The sequence below is a fragment of the Myotis myotis genome, unplaced genomic scaffold (genome assembly GCF_014108235.1).
Source record: "Myotis myotis isolate mMyoMyo1 unplaced genomic scaffold, mMyoMyo1.p scaffold_m19_p_1, whole genome shotgun sequence".
In the NCBI taxonomy this organism is placed as follows: domain Eukaryota; kingdom Metazoa; phylum Chordata; class Mammalia; order Chiroptera; family Vespertilionidae; genus Myotis; species Myotis myotis.
This window is the reverse complement of record NW_023416313.1, coordinates 182,975,049-182,996,414: the sequence shown is the minus strand read 5'-3', so window position 1 is coordinate 182,996,414 and position 21,366 is coordinate 182,975,049. Positions and strand designations below refer to the sequence as shown.

At 38.9% G+C, this 21,366-nt stretch overlaps 1 protein-coding gene across 3 annotated transcripts in view; it reads right to left on the bottom strand.

Moving 5' to 3' along the window:
• Positions 1-21,366, bottom strand: part of PIAS1 (protein inhibitor of activated STAT 1) — a 128,884-nt gene that overhangs the window by 76,836 nt on the left and 30,682 nt on the right. For all 3 annotated transcript variants that reach the window (XM_036305782.1, XM_036305775.1, XM_036305791.1), the window contains one exon: positions 19,747-20,191. In XM_036305782.1, the coding sequence (XP_036161675.1) occupies positions 19,747-20,191 (445 nt within the window). The remainder of the gene's footprint in view (positions 1-19,746; positions 20,192-21,366) is intronic.

Sequence of the window (21,366 nt, the reverse complement as noted above, 5' to 3'; positions counted from 1 at the left end):
GGAAGTGGGAGAGGCTCCCGCTGCCACAGCCACACTTGCCAGCCATGAGCCGGGCTTCTGGCTGAGTGGCGCTCCCACTATGGGAGCACAATGACCATCAGTGGGCAGCTACTGGTGGTCAGTGTGCGTCATAGCGACCCATCGACTGTTGGACCGGTCATTCGGTTGTAACGGTTACTTTGGCTTTTATATATAGATTATCTACACTAATAAAAGAGAAAAATGGTAATTGGCGTACGGCGCTACCCTTTTCATTGGCTAATCAGGGCTATATGCAAATTAACTGCCAACTAAGATTGGCAGTTAACTGCCAACAAGATGGCGGTTAATTTGCATATGTAGGCACAATGCAGGGAGGCGAAAGGGAAAGCAGGAAGAAGCCCCCTGCCACTGACAGTGATCAGAAACCCAGGGGGGAGCTAAGAGCCTTTGCCCTGCCCCCCAGCCATGATCGGAGAATCAGGTGCCTTTTCCGCCCTGGCCAGTGATAGCAGGAAGTAGGGGTGGAGCCAGCGATGGGAGCTGGGCACGGTCGAAGCTGGCAGTCCAGGGAGCTAGGGGTCCCTTGCCTGGGCCTAAAGCGAAGCCCACGATCGCAGGGCCGCTGCAGCTGTGGGTCCCCGCTGCCCGAGCCGGACGTCTCAGCCAGAGGCATCCTGCAGGGGCAGGGGTGGAGCCCGCGCGATCGTGGCGCCCCCCCGCTACCACTGCAGGTCCCTGCTGCCCGGGCTGGACGCCTAGGCCAGAGGCGTTAGGCCTGGGCAGGGGCGGAGACTGCAACCGTGGGGAGCTGGGGGTCCCCTGCTCAGGCCTGACACCTCTGCCGGAGGCCTCAGGCCTGGTCAAGGGGCCGATCCGGTGATTGGTGATCGGAGGGTGATGAGGGTCAACTCCTCTGGCCGAGGCATCAGGCCTGGGCGGGGGGTGGAGCCGGGGATTGGGGGAATATGATGGTCCCCTCGCCCAGGCCTGAAGCCTGGGTCAGAGGCGTCAGGCTTGGGCGGGGGGTGGAGCAAGCGATCAGAGGGAGATGGGGGTCCCCTGCCCAGGCATGATTCCTGGGTCAGAGGCCTCAGGCCTGGGCGGGGGCCAGAGCCAGTGATCGAGGGGAGATGGGGGTCCCCTGTCCAAGCCTGACACCTCTGGCGGAGGCGTCAGGCCTGGGCAAGGGGCCAATCAGGCGATCGGAGGGTGATGGGGGTCTACGCCTCTGGCCGAGGCATCAGGCCTGGGCAAGGGGCAGAGCCAGCAATCGGAGGGGCCTGGGGGTCCCCTGCCCAGGCCTGATGCCTGGGCCAGAGGCATCAGGCCTGGGCTGGGGGCAGAACCAGTGATGGGGAGAAATGAGGGTCCCCTGCCCAGGCCTGTCAGAGGCGTCAGGCCTGGGCAAGGGGCCGATCCTGCGATTGGAGGGTGATGGGGGTCAACACCTGAGGGCTCCCAGTATGTGAGAGGGGGCAGGCTGGGCTGAGGGACACTCCCCCCCCCACCCACCCAGTGCACGAATTTCGTGCACCGGGCCCCTAGTTTGTGATAAGACAAAAACTGGAAACAATTAAAATGCCCTTCAATAGGTGAGAAGGTACAGAAACTGTGATACAGCCATATCGTGAAATGCTACTTAGTAATAAAATCAAATGAATGAGAAATTTCCAACGCCAATCATAAATAAAGTCAAGATATATCATACTGGGGAAAAGTTGCAACTTATATCACAAAATGCTAAACCCCTTAATTTTGTATCAGAGGAAAAAGCCCAGTAATTCAATTTTTAATGGGCAAAGTTAATGAATAGTTCAAACAAACACAATTACTCAAACATACAAAATAAAGCCACACTTTGCCTGAAGGGTGTGGCTCAGTGTTTGAGTGTCAACCTATGAACCAGGAGGTCATAGTTCAATTCCTAGTCAGGGCCTGGGTTGCAGGCTCCATCCCCAGAGTGGGGTGTGCAGAAGGCAGCCAATCAATGATTCTCTCTCGTCGTTAATGTTTCTATCTCTTTGTCCCTCTCCCTTCCCCTCTGAATTCAATAAAAATATATTTAAAAACAAAAACACTTCACCCTCACTCTTAAGAGAAATGCTAGTTAAAACTATAAGTTACAAATATTCACCCATTAAATTTGAAATTATCAAAAAGATTAATAACACAGTATTGCTGAAGGCATAGGGGGAAAACCACTGCATAACCAGTAGGATTATAAATTAACTCAAATTTCTGGAGAGAAATTTGCCAACATCTATCAAAATTTTAAATGCCTATTCTACTTCTAGGAATTTACCTTTTAAAATATTGGATATTCGGACATGTGTATAGTGATACAGATCACAGAACATTCTCAGTAGCACTATTTTCAACAGGAAAACACCTATATGTCAATCAATAAGAGAATATGTAATAAAGCATAGTCCAATCAACCACACACAAAGTCAATGCTAAAAAAAAAAAAGAATGAGGCAAACGTTTGTATACGCTCGAACTAAAAAAAAAAAAAGAATGAGGCAAACGTTTGTATACGCTCGAACTGAAAGTACCACCTGTGGTTGAGATAAAGGGAAGAAAGGAATTTCCCTTTCATTATAAATGCTTTCTGTAACTTTAGATTTTTTGTACCAAATGAATGTAATGTCTATTCAAAAATTTTAAGACAATAAAAAAACCTAAATACAATAATTCCATGTTAGTGAAGAAATATACAAACAGGTAAGTGGAATAGAATAATATCCAGAAAAATATTCATTCATTCAAAATAGTTTGGGAGGAATTAGAACCTTACTCTCATATAAAATAGATAAGCCCTAGCCAGCTTGGCTCAGTGGATAGAGCGTCAGCCTGCAGACTGAAGGGTCCCAGGTTCGATTCAAGCCAGGGGCACGTGTCTGGGTTGCGGGCTCGATCCCCAGTAGGGGGTGTGCAGGAGTCAGCCAATCAATGATTCTCTCTCATCATTGGTGTTTCTATCTCTCTCTCCCTCTCCCTTCCTCTCTGAAATCAATAAATATATATATTTTTTAAAAAGATAATAAAATTCAGAATTGGTTTTTAAAGCCCCATAAATGTCAGAAATAGAAATGTAGGAAGACTGTTAATTTACTCATTTTGGAGGTAGGACATCAAAACTCAGGTAAAATCCAAAAGCCACTGTTTAATATATGAAAAGCAATCAATACAACAGACCATATTAATAGAATGAAAAACAAAAACCACAGGATCCTCTCAATAAATGGAGAAAAAGCATTTAAAAAAATTCTAAATTCCACTTTCATGACTTAAAAATTTTGACAAAAAGGGCACCTATGAAAAACTCCACAACTAACATCACACTCAATGGTAAAAGACTACATGTTTTCCCTCTAAAGAGCAATATAAGAATGTCTACTCTTCAAATTCAACAGCATGAAAGGATTATACACTATAACCAAGTAGAATTTGTGGAACACAAGGATGATTCAAAATATGAAAATTAATCAGTATTAATATACCACATTTAACAGGATGAAAGAAAAACCATATGATCATCCAAACTGATGCAGAAAAAAATCATTTGACAAAATTTAACATCCTTTCATGATTTAAAAACACTCAATACCAAGAACTATAGGCAAACTATTTCAACATAATAAAGTATATAAAAAAAACACCACAGGTAACATCACACTCAATGGTAAAAGACTGAAAGCTTTTCCTCTAAGTTCAGGAACAAGACAACTTTCTATCCCTCTTCCTTCCTCTGTCTAAAAATCAGTAAAATTTTTAAAAAAATAAAATACCCTGTTATCATTAAAAACACACACACACAATAAACCAAGTGTAATGGAAACCTACAAAATGGCAGAAAATATTTGGAAATCACATATCTAATCAGGGGTTAATATTCAAAATCAATAAACTCCTATAATTAAATAAGTAACTCCTATAATTCAAGAATAACAAAACAAATAACCCTGTTAAAAAACTGGCAAAGGACTTGAAGAGACATTTCTACAGAGAAAATATACAAATAGCCAACTAGTACCTGAATTAATAGACGCTCATCATGAATCATGAGGAAAATGCAAATCAAAATGAGATAACTTCAGACCCATCATAATGGCAAACAAACAAAACAAAACAAAAACAGAAAGTAAGTGTTGGTGAGGATGCAGAGAAGCTGGAGCCCATGTGCATTGTTAATGGAAATGTAAAATGGTACAGCTCTGAAAAACAGCATGGTGGTTCCTCAAAAAATTAAATATAGAACTTCCATTATGACCCAGTACTCCCACTTTTGGATAAGCAGAATCTCACAACAACCAAGAAACTAAACAACCCTAAATGTCAATCTACAGATGAATGGTTAACCAAATGTGGTTGGTATATACATTCAATGGAATTCAATCAGCCTTAAATGGGAAAGAAATCCTGGCATATTCTACAATATGGATGAAGCTTGAGGGCACTGTGTTAAGTGAAATAAGCCAGTCACAAAAAGACAAATATGATTCTACTTATATGAGGTACCTAAAATAGTCAAATCCTTGGAAAGTGCAATAGTGATTACTAGTCGCTAGGGGGGAGGAGCAGATGGGGAGCTATTTAATGAAAAACGTTATAGTTTAACAAGTTAAAAAAGGCCTAGAGGTCTATTGTACATCAATATGAGTACATTTAACACTACTGAACAGCACACTTAAAAATGATTAAGAGGGTACGTTTTTTTGCCACAATTAAAAATTCTAAAAAGAAAATTAGACACACTCATTAAAAATAATTATACTCCCCTGCTCCCCCCAAAAAGAATGAAGCACTGTTGCATGCTATAACATGAATGAACCCTGAAAACATTATGCTAAGTGAAAGAAGACAGTCACAAAAGGCCATATGCTACATGATTCCATTTATATAATATCCAGAATAGGCAAATCCATAGACAGAAAGATGATTGGTGGTTTCCAGGAGCTGGGGGAGGGGGAAATGAGAGTGACTGATATTCTTTTGGGGAGGGGGGGTGATACAATTTTTTTGAATTAAATACTGGTGATGGATGTACTACTCCATGAATATACTAAAAAACTTTGAATTAGACACTTTAACAAGGTGAATTTTAAAATATGTAAATTATATCTCAATGAAGCTGTTTTAAAAATGCAAACATCATAAACTCACAGATTTTAATTACAACTTGTTTTTCAACTTCTGTGTAATGGGAGATATTACAAATTACAGACCAAGATAAAATATTTAAAACATATAATAGAGGGATGACTACTATGCATTATATACAAAGCATGAACCAATAAGAAAAAAATGCAGACAAGGAAAATAAGCAAAGAATATGAACAAGCAATTCACAGATTACAAATAGTTAATAATCATTAAAATGTCCAACTTCAGCAGAAAGCAAAAGTATATAAATTAAAACAAGGTATTATTTTTACTTTATCAGTTTATAAAAACTTTAAATTATTGCTAAAACTGTGGGTAATAAGCACTCTCACAAAAATGTTGGTAGGAGGGTAAACTTTTTTTTTTGGGGGGGGGGTGTGCAGAGGATGCAATTTAATAGCAACTTAGAAGCATGGATATCCTTTGACAACAAAGTAGGAAAATTGCTTTGCATTTAAAGAATTAACTTAGTACAAAAATATATATTCTTATACTAGGGGCCCAGTGCACGAATTCATGCACCCTAAAAGGAACTGTCGGCCACGAGGCTGTAGTAGGCACCAGGGTGGGTCTTGGCTCATCCTCCGTGCCCCCGCCCAGCCCCACCCGCTGTGGCCCCTGGTCCCGTCTGCCAGTAGCTTTGCTCCCATCTCCACCATTCCCACATGCTGATGGCACCAGCCCCACTCACACCTGCTGGTGGCGCGGAGCAATTGCGGCTGGCGCCAGCAGCAGTTGCGATCGGCAGCTGCTGCCCTGATTGCCCCTCAGGAGCAGGGGAAGGTGGAGAAGCCCTCAGGGGTGATCAGGGCCGGCAGCTGCTGCTTGCACCCGCTGTTTGTGCCGAACAATCAGGACCAGTGCTGGGCACCAGCTGTGGGTGCCAGCACCGGCAGCAGGTGTGAACACCAGGTGGGACCGTGGTGCACAGAAGCAAAGAATTTTCAGTGACCACTAGAGGCTCATCCCAATGACAGCAACCAGTGCACCACCTTGATCTGGCGCCCCCCACTCACCTGCTCCACCATCCCACTGCAGCCGACGCCCGCCATGTTCCGCGCATACCCCCAGTGGTCAGTGCACGTCATAGCGACTGGCTGTTTGTTCTGCCATTCGGTCTATTTACATTATCAGCCTTTTATTATACAGGATATAAGAACTAGAGGCCCAGTGCAAGAAATTCATGCACAGGGGGAGATGGGGCGGGGACCCTCAACCCAGCCTGCACCCTCTCGCAATCCAGGACCTTTCAGGGGATATCCGATTGCCGATTTAGGCCCATGGATTGGGCCTAAACTGGCAGTCGAACATCCCTCTCGCAATCCAGGACCGCTGGCTCCGAACCCTGCCTGATTGCCCCTAAACACTCGCCTGCCTGCCTGATCACCCCTAGCCACTCGCCTGCCTACCTCATCACCCTGGTCTCTGATTGTTTTGGTCGTTCCACCATTTCAGTCGCTGGGCTTTTATTATATAGGATGCTCACTGATATGGCAACAAAATAAAATGGAAACTATATGTTCATGGAAAGGATTGTACATGACACATTCTGTAGGGATTCAAACAAATAAAGCAATCTACCTGGGGAGGTATGTGTAATATCCTATGATGTTAAATATAATTCAGAAGATCCGGAATGTGGGAAAATCTCTATTTTAATAAGCACCCTCAGTAATTCTCCCATCCAAGTACTAACCAGGCCCGACCCTGCTTAGCTTCCGAGATCAGACAAGATCGGGAGCATTCAGGGTGGTATGGCCGTAGACAGTAATTCTGATTCAACTACTCCATAAGACAAAAATGTTAAATTCATGCACCCTGGTAAATATAATCACTTTAATTTTTACCTTAGTTAGGTCTTTTAGCTTACTTTGCCTTGTGTTTTCTAAGATGAACTAATGCATGTTTCATTCCTCCACTAGATCATGAACTCCTTGAATATCTTATTCTTTCCTGCCAACTAAAACGGCACACACAAAATGCACTTAATATATATTAGTTGAATGAACAACCTTCTTAAAATAAAAAAGTTTATGTGTGTGTTGTTGTTTATAAAATAACAAATCTATTAGGAGAAAGGGATAGAGAAAATTCTACATCCATGACCATGGATTAAGAAATAAATAATTTATGGATAAAATTAAAACATGCTTTTTTTTCTTTTTTTAAAAATATATTTTATTGATTTTTTACAGAGAGGAAGGGAGAGAGATAGAGAGTTAGAAACATCGATGAGAGAGAAACATCGATCAGCTGCCTCCTGCACATCTCCTACTGGGGATGTGCCCGCAACCCCGGTACATGCCCTTGACCAGAATCGAACCTGGGACCTTTCAGTCCGCAAGCCGACGCTCTATCCACTGAGCCAAACCGGTTTCAGCAAACATGCTTTCTTAATAAGATCTTTGGCTTTTGGAATATGGCTTGGTCCATATGGAAAGGATAAAAATCAGCAAAAAAAGGAACAAAGAAGAAAATAATCAATAAAATGAATGGTGCATCCTCTCTAACTCTATTTTATATCTGTTATTCAAGTAATTTTATAACTCCAAAAAGTTTTAATTTCTTCACTCTTTTTTTATTTAGTCAATCACAGTTCAATATTATTTTACATTAGTTTCAGGTGTACAACATAGTGGTTAAACAATCATATACTTTACAAAGTGTTACCCCCTCCCCACCCCAACCCCGGATATTTCAAGTACCCACCTGGCACTGTACATAGTGATTACAATAGTATTGACTATTTTCCCTATGCAGTACTTTAAATCCCCAGGACTGTTTTGTAATTACCAATTTTTACTTCTTAATCCCTTCAACTTTTTCACTCAGCCTCCCAACCTCACTCCCCTCTGGCAACCACCAGTCTGTTTTCTGTATCTATGAGTCTGTTTCTACTGTCTGTTCGTCTTTTTTCTCTTTAGATTCCACATTTAAGTAAAATCACTATGGTATTTGTTTTTCTCTGTCAAACAGCACTTAGCATAATATATCCTGTCGGTCCATCCATGCTGTTGTAAACTGTAAACACGGCAATGAATATAGTGGTGCAGACATTCTTTTGAATTGCTGTTTTGGGTTTCTTCAACTATATATCCAGAAGTGAAATTGTTGGGTCATAAGACAGTTCCATTTTTAACTTGTTGAGGAACCTCCATATTGTCTCTCATAGTGGCCACCAATCATCACTCCCACCAATAGTGCAATGAGGATTCCCTTTCTCTACATCTTCGCCAACACTTGTCTGTTGATTTATTGATGATAGCCATTCTGACAGGTGTGAGGTGGTTATCTCCTTATAGTTTTAATTTGCATTTTTCTCATGTTGAGCATCTTTTCATATGTCTATTGGTCATCCACATGTCCTCTTTGGAGATGTGTCTATTCAGGTCCTCTGCCCCTTTTTTAACTGGGATTTTATTTTTAGTGTTGAGTTGTGTGAGTTCTTTATAAATTTTGGATAGTAATCCCTTATCAGATGTATCATTGGTGAGTAATGTCTCCCATTCAGAAGGTTGTCTTTTTGTTTTATTGATGGTTTTCTTTGCTGTGCAAATGTAGTCCCTCCTGCTTATTTTTTTTTTTTGTTTCCTTTGATCCAGTAGATCAGAAAAAATACTGAGAAATGTCAGAAATTTTATTGCCTAAGTTTTCTTCTAGGAGTGTCATAGTTTCAAGTCCTTAAGTCTATAATCCATTTTTTGTTTATTCTTATATATGGTGTAGTATGGTGGTCTAGTTTTATTTTTATTTATTTTTGCATGTACATATACAATTTTCCCAATAACATTTATTGAATAGACTGTCTTTACCCCACTGTATGTTCTTGGCATCTTCCTAATTTTTTTAAATGTTTTTATTGATTTAAGAGAGAGTGGAAGAAGAGAGAAGCATTGGTCATCTGTCTCATGCACGTCCATGTTTAAGAAATCACAAAGGAAATGATAGATATAGCATCAAAGCCTGCAACCCAGGCATGTGCCCTGACTGAGAATCAAACCTGCAATGTCTTGGTGCATGGGACAATGCTCAAACACACTAGCAGGGCCTTCTCTATTTTAAGGAGACTTACCATCTTCATCTTACTTTTAAGATCTCTCTACATACTGAAAGCTCTGTAATTATTTTCTTTATAAGGCAAAAAAGGTTTTGTTCACTCAAAATATTAAAAAGCCATTAGGAAGATTAACTACATATACATGTCATTACAACAGAATAAATCCTAGCAAAAACCTAAAATATACACGAAGTTGAAAAAAGAGTTTTTCTTTAAAATATTTAGGTATTGAGTTATATAAAGTCTATAATTTTAACATAATACTTGGTCTTCCTATTTCCCAATCCTTCTGTTTTCCCCAGAATTATTTTCTTTTCCAAAGAAACACTGTCTTCTCATAATTTCCCGAGTCTGATAGCTTCAATTTTGTCATTTTTGCCTCCAGCAATGTTATGGGGCTTAATTTGCTCTAGGGCCTACTTGTTAAGTCTTTTCTGGTGATCTAAGGTGTCTGTAGAGCTCTCCTCCAATACCCTATTTGGAATGAACAAATCTTTTCCTATCAGCCTTCTTCACTATCCAATTTTACTTTTATACTTGGGCTTAAAAAAAAACAAAACCTGTTGCATAAAAGTTTAAGATACTAGTATTTATGTAATCAGCTGTATTCATCATTTCCTTTGTATGTAAATATAAATTGCTAACTTTACATTTAAACTTCACATGGGGGACACCCCTGCTGGTGTGGTTCAATGGCTGATCATCAACCTATGAACCATGAGTTCACGTTTCAATTTCCGGTCAGGGCACATGCCCAGGTTGCCAGCTCAATCCCCAGTAGGGGGCGTGCAGGAGACAGCTGATCAATGATTCTCTCTCATCACTGATGTTTCTATCTCTCTGAAATAAATAAAAATATATATTTATTTTAAAAAACTTCACATGGGGAAGTCATGAAAAGAAACACAATAGGCTGCTACTGAGTACATTAAAGTGATTTTCCCTTCCAATCTATATCTTACAGCAAAGTCATTAATTTAAAAATTAAAGTAATAAAATTTAAAAACAGAAATAAAATACTGTAAGATACAGCTCCAAAATAAACACTGAAACGAAATTCTGGCCCTAGCTGGTTTGGCTCAGTGGATAGAGCATCAGCCGGCGGACTGAAGGGTCCAGGGTTCAATTCTGGTCAAGGGCACATGCCCAGGTTGTGGGCTCAATCCCCAGTGGGGGCATGCAGGAGGCAGTCAATCAATGATTCTCTCTCATCATTGGTGTTTCTAGCTCTCTCTCTCTTCCTCTCCTTTCCCCTCTGGAATTCTCATATTCATTCATTCTCATTCTCTCTCATTCTCTCTCATTCTCTCTCATTCTCTCTCATCTCTCTCTCTCTCTCTCTCTCTCTCTCTCTCTCTCTCTCTCTCTCTCTCTCTTTCTCTCGGCCCAGTGCATGAAATTCATGCAAGAGTAGGCCTTCCTTCCCGTGGCTGCCAGCACCGGCTTCCCTCCGGCCACCCGCAGGCACCGGGGACCCAGGCTGGCCACCCTGTGACCCCGACTTTGTCCAGAAGGACGTCTGGTCTAATTAGCATATTACCCTTTTAATATTATAGAGAGAGAAAGAGAGAGAGAAACAAAATTCTTGGAACTACCAAGAACAGGTAGAAGTCATATATTAAAGTTGATTCTTAAAAACCATTCAGCCATTTTATTTTTACCTACCTTAAAATAATTTAATTATAACACTGCATTCAACATCCAGCTTCTTTTGCACTGCAGTATCCCATTCTTGGAATATCTAAAGCTTATTTACATTTTAGTTTTAATAAACTTAGCAGCAGTAGTGTGAACAAATTAGAATAACTAATCTCAATATAAAACTACTAAAGTCATCTGCAAGCACTGTCAGCACTGAAATAGTATAGCTCAGGGGTCCTCAAACTTTTTAAACAGGGGACCAGTTCACTGTCCCTCACACCGTTGGAGGGCTGGACTATAGCTTAAAAAAAAAACTATGAACAAATTCCTATGCACACTGCACATATCTTATTTTGAAGTAAAAAAACAAATTAGTTTGAGGACCACTGGTATAGCTACTAAAGAAAGGGAATGTCCCAGATATCTATCAACAAACTTTCTTAAAGGAAACAAATGGATTGCCAAATTGGGTTCTCCCTTTGTTGCATCATGATTACCACAACCAAGTCCTCAAGCCAGCTAGTCTGCAACTTGTACGGTAATTCAAATTTTGATGGGGAGACTAAACCAAAGTGGTATAGGACCCACCGGCAAATTCGGAAACGCACATCTCAAGTACTATATACACCAGTGATGGCGAACCTGTGACACGCGTGTCAGAGGTGACACGTGAACTCATTTTTTTGGTTGATTTTTCTTTGTTAAATGGCATTTAAATATATAAAATAAATATCAAAAATATAAGTCTTTGTTTTACTATGGTTGCAAATACCAAAATATTTCTATATGTGACACGGCACCAGAGTTAAGTTAGGGTTTTTCAAAATGCTGACACGCCGAGCTCAAAAGGTTCGCCATCACTGATATACACTATACATTTGATCTTTAAATTCCATCCCAATAAAAATATATGTTGGATTTCTTTGTTAAACTGTACTTACTTGCTTCTGGACCTAAATAGCTGGCTCATTAATCTCACATTTAAAAGTACAATTACACGGAGTGGTTCTTTACTGATTCTGATTGATAAGATTCCTTTCCAACCAAAGAGACTATCGTTATTAGTTCCTCAAATAACACTCAAGAATACAGGTCCCCATTTATTAAAAACACACTAGATTCCTTTAGGCTCTGGGTCACTATATACCAGTGATGGCAAACCTATGACACGTGTGTCAGAGGTGATACGCAAACTCATTTTTTTGGTTGATTTTTCTTTGTTAAATGGCATTTAAATATATAAAATAAATATCAAAAATATAAGTCTTTGTTTTACTATGGTTGCAAATATCAAAAAATTTCTATATGTGACATGGCACCATTGTTAAGTTAGGGTTTTTCAAAATGCTGACTCACCGAGCTCAAAAGGTTCGCCATCACTGCTATATACAAATAGTAATAAAATTATTAAATTCATCAGATAAAAAGAATATTATTTACAAAGGAATGTAGATTTAGAAGGTGTAGCGTGGATTTTGTTTTGAAAAGCAGAAATCTGTAGCCAAAACGTTTCTAGGGAAGAAACATACCTACAAAAGAAATATGGCTTTTGACTTCCCAAAATTCTAGTCCAGATCACTGTTTGTGTTGAACTGTTAGAAGGCAAATTTTCTAGAAGTAGAGAAGAGTGCATAAAATCTTTGAATGCCTTTTCAATAATTATTAGAGCCTGTGTCCATGAATTTGCATCACCTGATCTCCAATCATTAGCGATTAGGCATATGGAGGAAGGCAAATTCCATTATCAAAAATGAGAGGAGAAGGAAACTGTGAAATATAATCCAATGCCAGCGGAGTTCTTGGCAAAAAACACTGGTAACCAATATTATTAAGATGTAGCAGGCGCACCTTACCTACATTGCACAAAACAAAATGGATCATTTTAACTATTTAGAAGTACTGAAGCATCTGTGCCTGTTTTCCTAAGGCAAAACCCAAGATAGATAGGTAGATAGATATTATATATAATTAAAATTAAAATATATCATTCAAACGCTTTCAACAAATTATTCATATTTCTTCCCAAGCCTAATATAATTATCATTTTCTATATGAAAATATTCTACTTTAGAGGGAAAGCAATCAACCTAGCCTTCTAAAATACTGAAACTAGAAAACCAGCACACCTAAGTTGATAGTCAGTTTTCCCTAGAAAATATCCATATATTATCCCACATCAAATTAGAACTACTTGTAACAGAGCTCAGGAATCCAAATACTATATATATCTATATATCTATATATCTATATGTGTGTGTGTGTATATTTCCATCCCAGACAAGAGAAATTTGTTGTTTTATAGAAAAGATTGTTTGACAGATAATAAACTTAAATAGAAGTCACCTTCCAAGACTTAAAAAAGAGAAATATAAAACAAGTGACCTGATTAATCACAAATGGAATAGCCTCCATGTGATCAATTAAAATATGTCTCAGTGTTTCAGATTCTTGTCTGTAGCATCCAAATATTTACCAAAAAAATATTAGGGCACTTTTAGCATTAGGGAGAACAAAAAGAGGAGATCAACTTTACAGGTCATTTCCAATTTTTTATGATCATTTTTAGTAAAAAAAAAAAAAAAATAAGTAAAGATGCCTGTGAATTGTTTCATTTTATCCTGTTACTGTCACTGTCCTCAATGAAAAAAAGGATTAAACTGTAAAGTTCTAAAAGAAGCACTACAAATGTAAAACTACAATAAAAAACTTAATTTGTGGAGAACCAAGATGGCGGCGTAAGGTATAGACCTGTGCATGCTGCCTCCCACAACAACATTGAAACTACCAACTATAAGACAAACAGCTATCATTCAGAACTATGGGAAAGCTGGCCCAGTGGAAGTTCTACAACTTGATGGAAAGAAAGAAGAGCACTGAGACTGAGTAGGATGTGCAGAGGCGCCAAGAGCAGAGGTATGGAGTCGCGTGCCAGGCGGGCTGCAACTGGATGCACGGTTTTTTTCAATCGGAAGGGGTTACAAACTCTCGAATCCACTGAGCTTGTTTGGGGCGGGATTCTGAGGTCCCAGACCCCTACAGGGAGAGGCGGGACGGCCTTGCAGCGGGTCGGGGAGAGAGGGTGGCTTTCTCACGGAGCTGCTTGCTGGCACTCAGGGAAGCGGAGACGCGGAGTCACAGAGAGGCGAGGAGTCACGGAGATGCCATTGCTGTTTGCTCCGCCCTGGTGATTCCCTGAGACCCCGCTCTACTCAATTTACATCCCCACCCAAGCTGTGCCAGTGGCACAAAAGGAACCACCTGTGCTTTTGCAGCTTAACCCAACAAACTGCAAATTTCAACTCCTCGCATCCATAAGGGACACACTCAAGAAGCAGAATCAGGTTCAGAGGAAGCAGGAGTGGGACCTGGCTGGGCCAGCGACGTGGAACCACTGTACCAGCAAACACACAAACAGGTCCACCAGATCCAGTCTCACATGGGACGCTGGGAGACGGCAGACAAGCAGTCTGTGCACTTCGTAGAAAACGAAATCCAAGCAAGCATACCAGATAATCAGCCAGCAAGAACGCCTCGAGATTTTGTCCACCAAGGAGACACCCAACAAAAGACAGAATGCCAAACTTCATGTTGACCAGTTAAAGTATGATGTCCAGCACCTGCAGACTGCTCTCAGAAACTTCCAGCATCGGCAATACGCAAGGGAGCAGCAGGAGAGACAGCAAGAGGAGCTTCTGACTCGCACCTTCACCCCCAACGTGGGATGTGACGGCCCTTGCGAGGCTGCGCTGGCCCCTACAAGGCTGAGACGGCCCCTGCGAGGCTGCACCAGCCCCTGCGAGGCTGCGACAGCCCCTGCGAAGCCGGCAGAGCCGCACAAGCCGCCCAGACGGCTTCGTCGATGGCGCGAACCAGCGCGCAGCCCCAAGCACAACTATCACCCGAAGGGCGAGAAGGGCGAGAGCAGCTGTAGTGTTGCTTTCTCCTCATTTTTGGTAGCGAAATCCTCATTTTAAACATAAGAGGACACATTATTTTAAAAAGCCGTTAAACGTCTCCGAACCCTTTCTGAGTAGAGCGTGAACAAGTTGTAAGAGATCTTTCCGAACACAGGGACACGTCGCGGATGGAAATAGCTACATTTTCCATGTGTATGACCTTTGACCCAGCAACAAAAAGCGTACACCTATGGATGAGGACAGTGGGGGGGTAAGGGCAGAGGGTGGGGTAGAAACTGGGTGGAGGGGAGCGATGAGGGGAAATAAGGGGAACAACTGTAATAATCTGAACAATAAAGATTTATTAAAAAAAAAAAATTTAATTTGTTCATTATCACCCTACTTCTCTCAAGCTTTCCCCCATTATAACCCTTCCAAAGAGGTGACAGAGAGCTAAAAGATTTCTAAAAAAAAAAACACCTCACTGAAATTATTCTCAGGCAAAAGTACAAATAAAACTTCTAATTTCATTGTCTTTGGAGAGTTAAATAAGAATAATACAAAAGAAAATTTATTCTCAAACCTGTTAATGCCATTTGCACTTGTAATTACAAAACTTAAATATTACAAAACTGATTATTCAATTCTGAATCAAATCAAATACTGTATCCTAAAGAATTATTCTTTTAGTCACTATGAAAGTATTTTGTTTTTATCATTATGCTCTAACACAAGCCAACTTAATAAATATAAATAATATTCTAAATAATATTAAAGGACTTTAGGGGAAACATCTTGTATCTAAATGGACATTAACAAAATATCTTAATCAAAATTATTTGCCCATTTGACTTTCATAATTGTGTAAATTTCATAGCTCATCAACACCAAAAGTGGCACACTATGTAAATGATTTCAAAATACACTTTTTAACACAGGGTGCTCAATATACTTACTATGAAGATTAAAATTTTTCTGTGCCCAATTATTTACATGAATCAATAATATATGTGGCTAAGATCCTGCTGGGTTAAGTCAGTATTTAAGATTCTCCTCTTCATTAAAAGAAAAGCAGAAATAATCACACACACATACACACAGATGACTTCTGACTAGAGGAACACAATAGAAATATTTTAAAAATTTATGTCTAAAGTAAGTAGTGTCTATGGATTCTACATTAAATGTGCTATCTTTGTAATGTGGGGAATATTTTTAAATAGTCTATTAAATATTTTCTACCTCTCATAAGCTACTGTTTATGCTAAGTGGCGTGCCTCAGTTGTATTTGGATGATAAAATGGTTAAAATTCACTGAATTAAAGTAAAAGACTATTGTATTTAAATGAATTAGAGAGCTAATAAATGTTTACTGAACAACTACCATGTAACAGGTTCATAGCTAGCTATTATGGGAATATATAGATGAATACAGCAGAGCATTATCATTTTAAGAAACTAACAACAACAAAATGTAAGAGAATGCAGGAAAGTGAAATCGATTCTGGATGGGAGAGGAATAGACAGGTTAAGTGGGAAATCTTAGAAAAATTAATGGAGAAGGTTTTAAAAAGCATTTGAAATAGGCCTCATAGAACGAACAGATTTTAACACTGACAGGCAAAAATACACAATAAATCAAGCATTTTACTTTACAACCACCTTTACTTCATCTCCCATTCTTCTAGTTAACTACAGACAACGAAAGACATTATCTTTAATATGTGCCCCCAAAATGAAAAAGCCTTAAAAGTACTTTAAAATTAAAGAAATATAATAAAATTACTCTAAGAATGGATAAGAATTACCCAATAAAGTGGGGGATAACAAAACAACTATTTTGATTTTTTAGAAACATGAATCATGCATAAAGACATTCAGCTTACATCAGAACATCTAAAAATCTATTTAAATCTAGTGCTTAAGGCCAAAATAGAAGGGATACAAATGAAAAATTAATTTACCTGTCACATTCTGGACTTGAGTCATTCATTATACTTCCTTATGAACTATTTGTTTCTAATATTTTAGGGGGTAACCAGATATTTAACCCATTACTAAGTTCACATTAAAAAATTCATAAAGAGCCCTGGTTGGTGCATCTGAGTGGTTAGATCATAAGCCCACACACAGAAAGGAAGGGGATTCAAGTCCCAATCAAGGGCACATACCTATGTAGCAGGTCCAATCCCCAGACCTGGTTGGGCCAGCAACCAACCACTGTGTCTCTCTCACATCTATGGGTGTGTCTCTCTCTCCCCTCCCACTCTCTAAAAAAATCAATGGCAAAAATATTCTCGGTGAGGATTAATTAACACAACACAAAAAAAGCTCATAAAGATAGATGTACCCTAAAGTATTAAAGCTATAAGATATAAATTATGATATATTAAGTTATGGCTACAAAAGCATGAAAAGACAATTAGTACAGACAATTAGAAATAAATATATATTCAAGCAAAGTATCTCAGTAAAGTATTTCAAAATAAAAATTTAAAATTTCCTTAATTTAAGTTTAATTTAAAACATTATCCAACATAACCATGACTTGTCCAGTCTGCACTTCCACTCTGAAACAAAATTTAGATACATGTGTAAACAACATCTATTCATACTGGTACTTGTATGAAAATAAAAACAGCAAGACACATTAATTTAGACCAGGGGTGGGCAAACTTTTTGACTCGAGGGCCACAATGGGTTCTTAAACTGGACTGGAGGGCCGGAACAAAAGCATGGATGGAGTGTTTGTGTGAACTAATATAAATTCAAAGTAAACATCATTACATAAAATAGGGTACGGTCTTTTTTTTTTTTTTTTTTAGTTTTATTCATTTCAAACGGGCCGGATCCGGCCAGCGGGCCGTAGTTTGCCCACGGCGGATTTAGACTATAAGAAAATCTGAGAGCTGGGAATCCAATCAAATAAAAGCCACCAGCATTTTTTCCTTTAAATCTCAGATGATGTACAGCATGAGTACAGCATGTTTTTGGCAACACAGAATACTATGTATAATATGATTCCTCCTTGAAAAACAAGAAACAAATTGTTTTTTTTCTTTCTTGTTTTTTTTAAAATATATTTTATTGATTTTTCACAGAGAGGAAGGGAGAGAGATAGAGACTTAGAAACATCAATGAGAGAGAAACATCGATCAGCTGCCTCTTGCACACCTCCCACTGGGGATGTGCCCGCAACCAAGGTACATGCCCTTGACCAGAATCGAAACTGGACCTTTCAGTCTGCAGGCCGATGCTCTACCTACCAAGCCAAACCGGTTAGGGCAGAAACAAATTGTTTTTATATGCATACACATTAAACTGCTAATGAGGAAAGGACTTGGCATTTTCATTTTTTATAATAAACATGTGTAAAGCTTCATAAGCATATAGGTTCTCAACAATTGTTAAGTTTTCTTATTATGGCTATTTTTAAAATAAAATGTGATATAAAATTTATATGAAAATAACTCCTAAAATCTTGATTTATTCATATAAATCATGCAAAATATAAAAACAAACATTTCCCAGTTCAAAGAATTTCAGTAAATGTTCTCAAAATTCAACACTCAACAATCCCCCAAACTGAAATGTTTAACTCAGGGGTTCTCAAACTACAGCCTGCGGGCCACATGCAAATACAAATATTGTATTTGTTCCCGTTTTGTTTTTTTACTTCAAAATAAGATATGTGCAGTGTGCATAGGAATTTGTTCATAGTTGTTTTTTTTAAACTATAGTCCAGCCCTCCAACGGTCTGAGGGACAGTGAACTGGCCCCCTGTTTAAAAAGTTTGAGGACCCCTGGTTTAACTGTTTGTAACAGGGGTTGGCAAACTTTTTCTTTGAGGGCCAGACAGTAAATATTTTAAGTTTTGCAGACAAACATGGTCTCTGTTGCATATTCATTTTTTTTTTTTTAAAGAACTCTTTAAGAACATTTAAAAACCACACACACAAAAAAACATTCTTAGCTCAGATCCACAAAGAACAGCTGGCAGGCCATTGGTTACCAACAACCACTTATTTATAACAACAAACAAGCACCTGGAAATGTGATTTTAAATAAATTACACCAAAGGCATCAGAGATCACAATAACATTTGTTTTATTCTTCATTAAATAAAGTAAGGTTGCATTATAGCAATTAAAATTACAAACTGATTGCCCAGCCGGTATGGCTAACTGGTGGAGTGTCGACCTATGAACCAGGAGGTCATGGTTTGATTCCCCAATCAGGGCACATGCCCAAGTTTTGGGCTTGATCCCCAGAAGGGAGCATGCAGGAGGCAGCCAATTAATGGTTCTTTCTCATCATTGATGTTTCTATCTCTCTCCCTCTCCCTTCGTCTCTGAAATCAATAAAAATATATAAAAAATAAAATAAAACTGCAAGTTGATTAATAAATTAAATTCTATTTAATATTCTAGGAAAAACACAGTAAGTGAAATTTCAAGTATTTGTATTATATTGCCATGATTATGTATGTGTGCACCTGCAAAGCACATATGTCCACTTTAAAAAGTCAACTGAAACTGAAATACTACACATCAAAGCTCAAATCTCCTTTTATAATAATTACAACCATGAACTCATTTAAATAATCAAAACTAGCTAGTCATTTGTTTTATACGTCTTAATTTCTTGAAAATTAAGAAATGAATTGAGGTCAGTAATAATTACTGGTTTTTAATTTTTTAATTTGTAAGGTTGTAATAAAATATTAATAATCTAAAATATACTTCACAAATTTATATTCTTGAAAACATTTTAATATTTACTGTGTCAGCAACCATCACTAGAAACTTGGCTACACTTTTATTGTCTAAGATAGCTTCTATACATTTGATTCTGTCTAAAATTGGAAGATCATTATTATCATCTAGATGGCATTACCAAGTATAAATTTCATTATGAATAATCAACTGAGTCATATTAAAACTCTAAAATGAAAATGTATCCCCCCAAAGTAACCAAATAACCATTATAGAATAATCATCTTACCTAGACTGGTGGGTTTTATCAGTTCATCCAATAAATCATAAAATGGTAATTTTTGAAGTTTTATATCCGGATGGACTGGGTGAAGAGCTGATGTAAGGTGTGGGAGTTCCAGTTCATGTTTAGGTCCCAGAAGAGAAACAGGGAGTAATGGTGATGATGCAGGGTGACCATCATAAGTGAGCTGTGGAATGGTAGACGGAGACAAAGTTGCTGGCATAGGACCTGAATGTACGCTGGGGATGGACAAGTCCGCGGGCGACATGATTTTCTGGGGGAACCTCCGCCTATAGAGTTCTTTAATTTTCATTTGTACAGCAGGACTGCAGCCAGCCTTTAGCAAATGCAGGGCTTTTGTGAGAAGTTCGTGTTTGCGTCCGTGCTTGTTTCTCCCAGCGTAGCCCAATAGTACTTGAAGTTCAGAAACTCTAAGGCTCATAACCATTTGCTTAGAGACAAAACAAAATGTAAAGCATTAGTATTCCAAGAATATAATTTACAATATTAAACAATACTTTATTATAACACTTTCTCCTTATTGTTTGCTTAGAGAACAATTTATTTACAGTGAGTTTTAGTTATTTCAAACTTAAAGTCATTTAACATAAGTAACCAAAGAAAATTAATATTTATAATTCACTGACTTCTACCCAGGGTTATGAAACATTTTAAGATTAACCACATCACACCTCATCCCACTGTTTTGATGAAACTGTGAGTTCTTTATCAAGCACTTACTAAGTCTCCAGAATGCTGACTGATACGTGGATGGCAAAATAGAATAATGAGCTTTCAAGAACATTTGTTTTCTTAGGGAAAAATTATATTAGTATACATGAAACATATAAGCAGCCCACTTCAAATACCAAATGTATACAGGATATAAATAACATTATCAAGTACTACATTCTATACTAATTCTGGAATTTATAGGACATAAGCTATATCTTTTTTGACCCATTATATATTAAATACATTTGATATTTTCATATTGGTTTTCACTAAATATTTCCAAATACACAAGGTGTTATCGAAGAAACTAGTTAAGAGTGTTAAATAAGTTACCTAAGGCTACTGAGCCACTAAGCAGCAGTCAGGATTCAAACCCAGTTATGTAAGATTCTAAAGCCCCTTCTCTTTCCACTAAACCATTAGAAAAAGGATAGAGCGGGAAACATTATTGAGGCACTACACTGGCAAGGCCAGGCTAAAAAGTCCACGAGTTCAATGCACATGCCCTAATGTGTAAGGCTATAATAAAGAAATCTATTTAACTTTGTTTAACCTTTTGTTCCTAAACTGATTTGGTCATTGTTTCTCCATTTCTTCCAAACTACTGTCAATACCATCTACACTAAGCATGTCAAACTCATGGCCCACGAGTATTTTTGCAGCCCAGCCAATATAACAGCGTGAGCAGTTATTTACAACTAGAGGCCTGGTGCACGAATTCATGCACTGGTGGGGTCCCTTGGCCTGGCCTGTGCCCTCTCGCAACCCGGAACCCTTTGGGGGATGTTGGACGGCCGGTTTTGGCCCAATCTCCACAGGGCTGGCCCATCTCACCCAGTCCTGATGAGGGCCAATCGGGGTCTGGGAGGGACCGCGGGAGGGCTCCAGGGC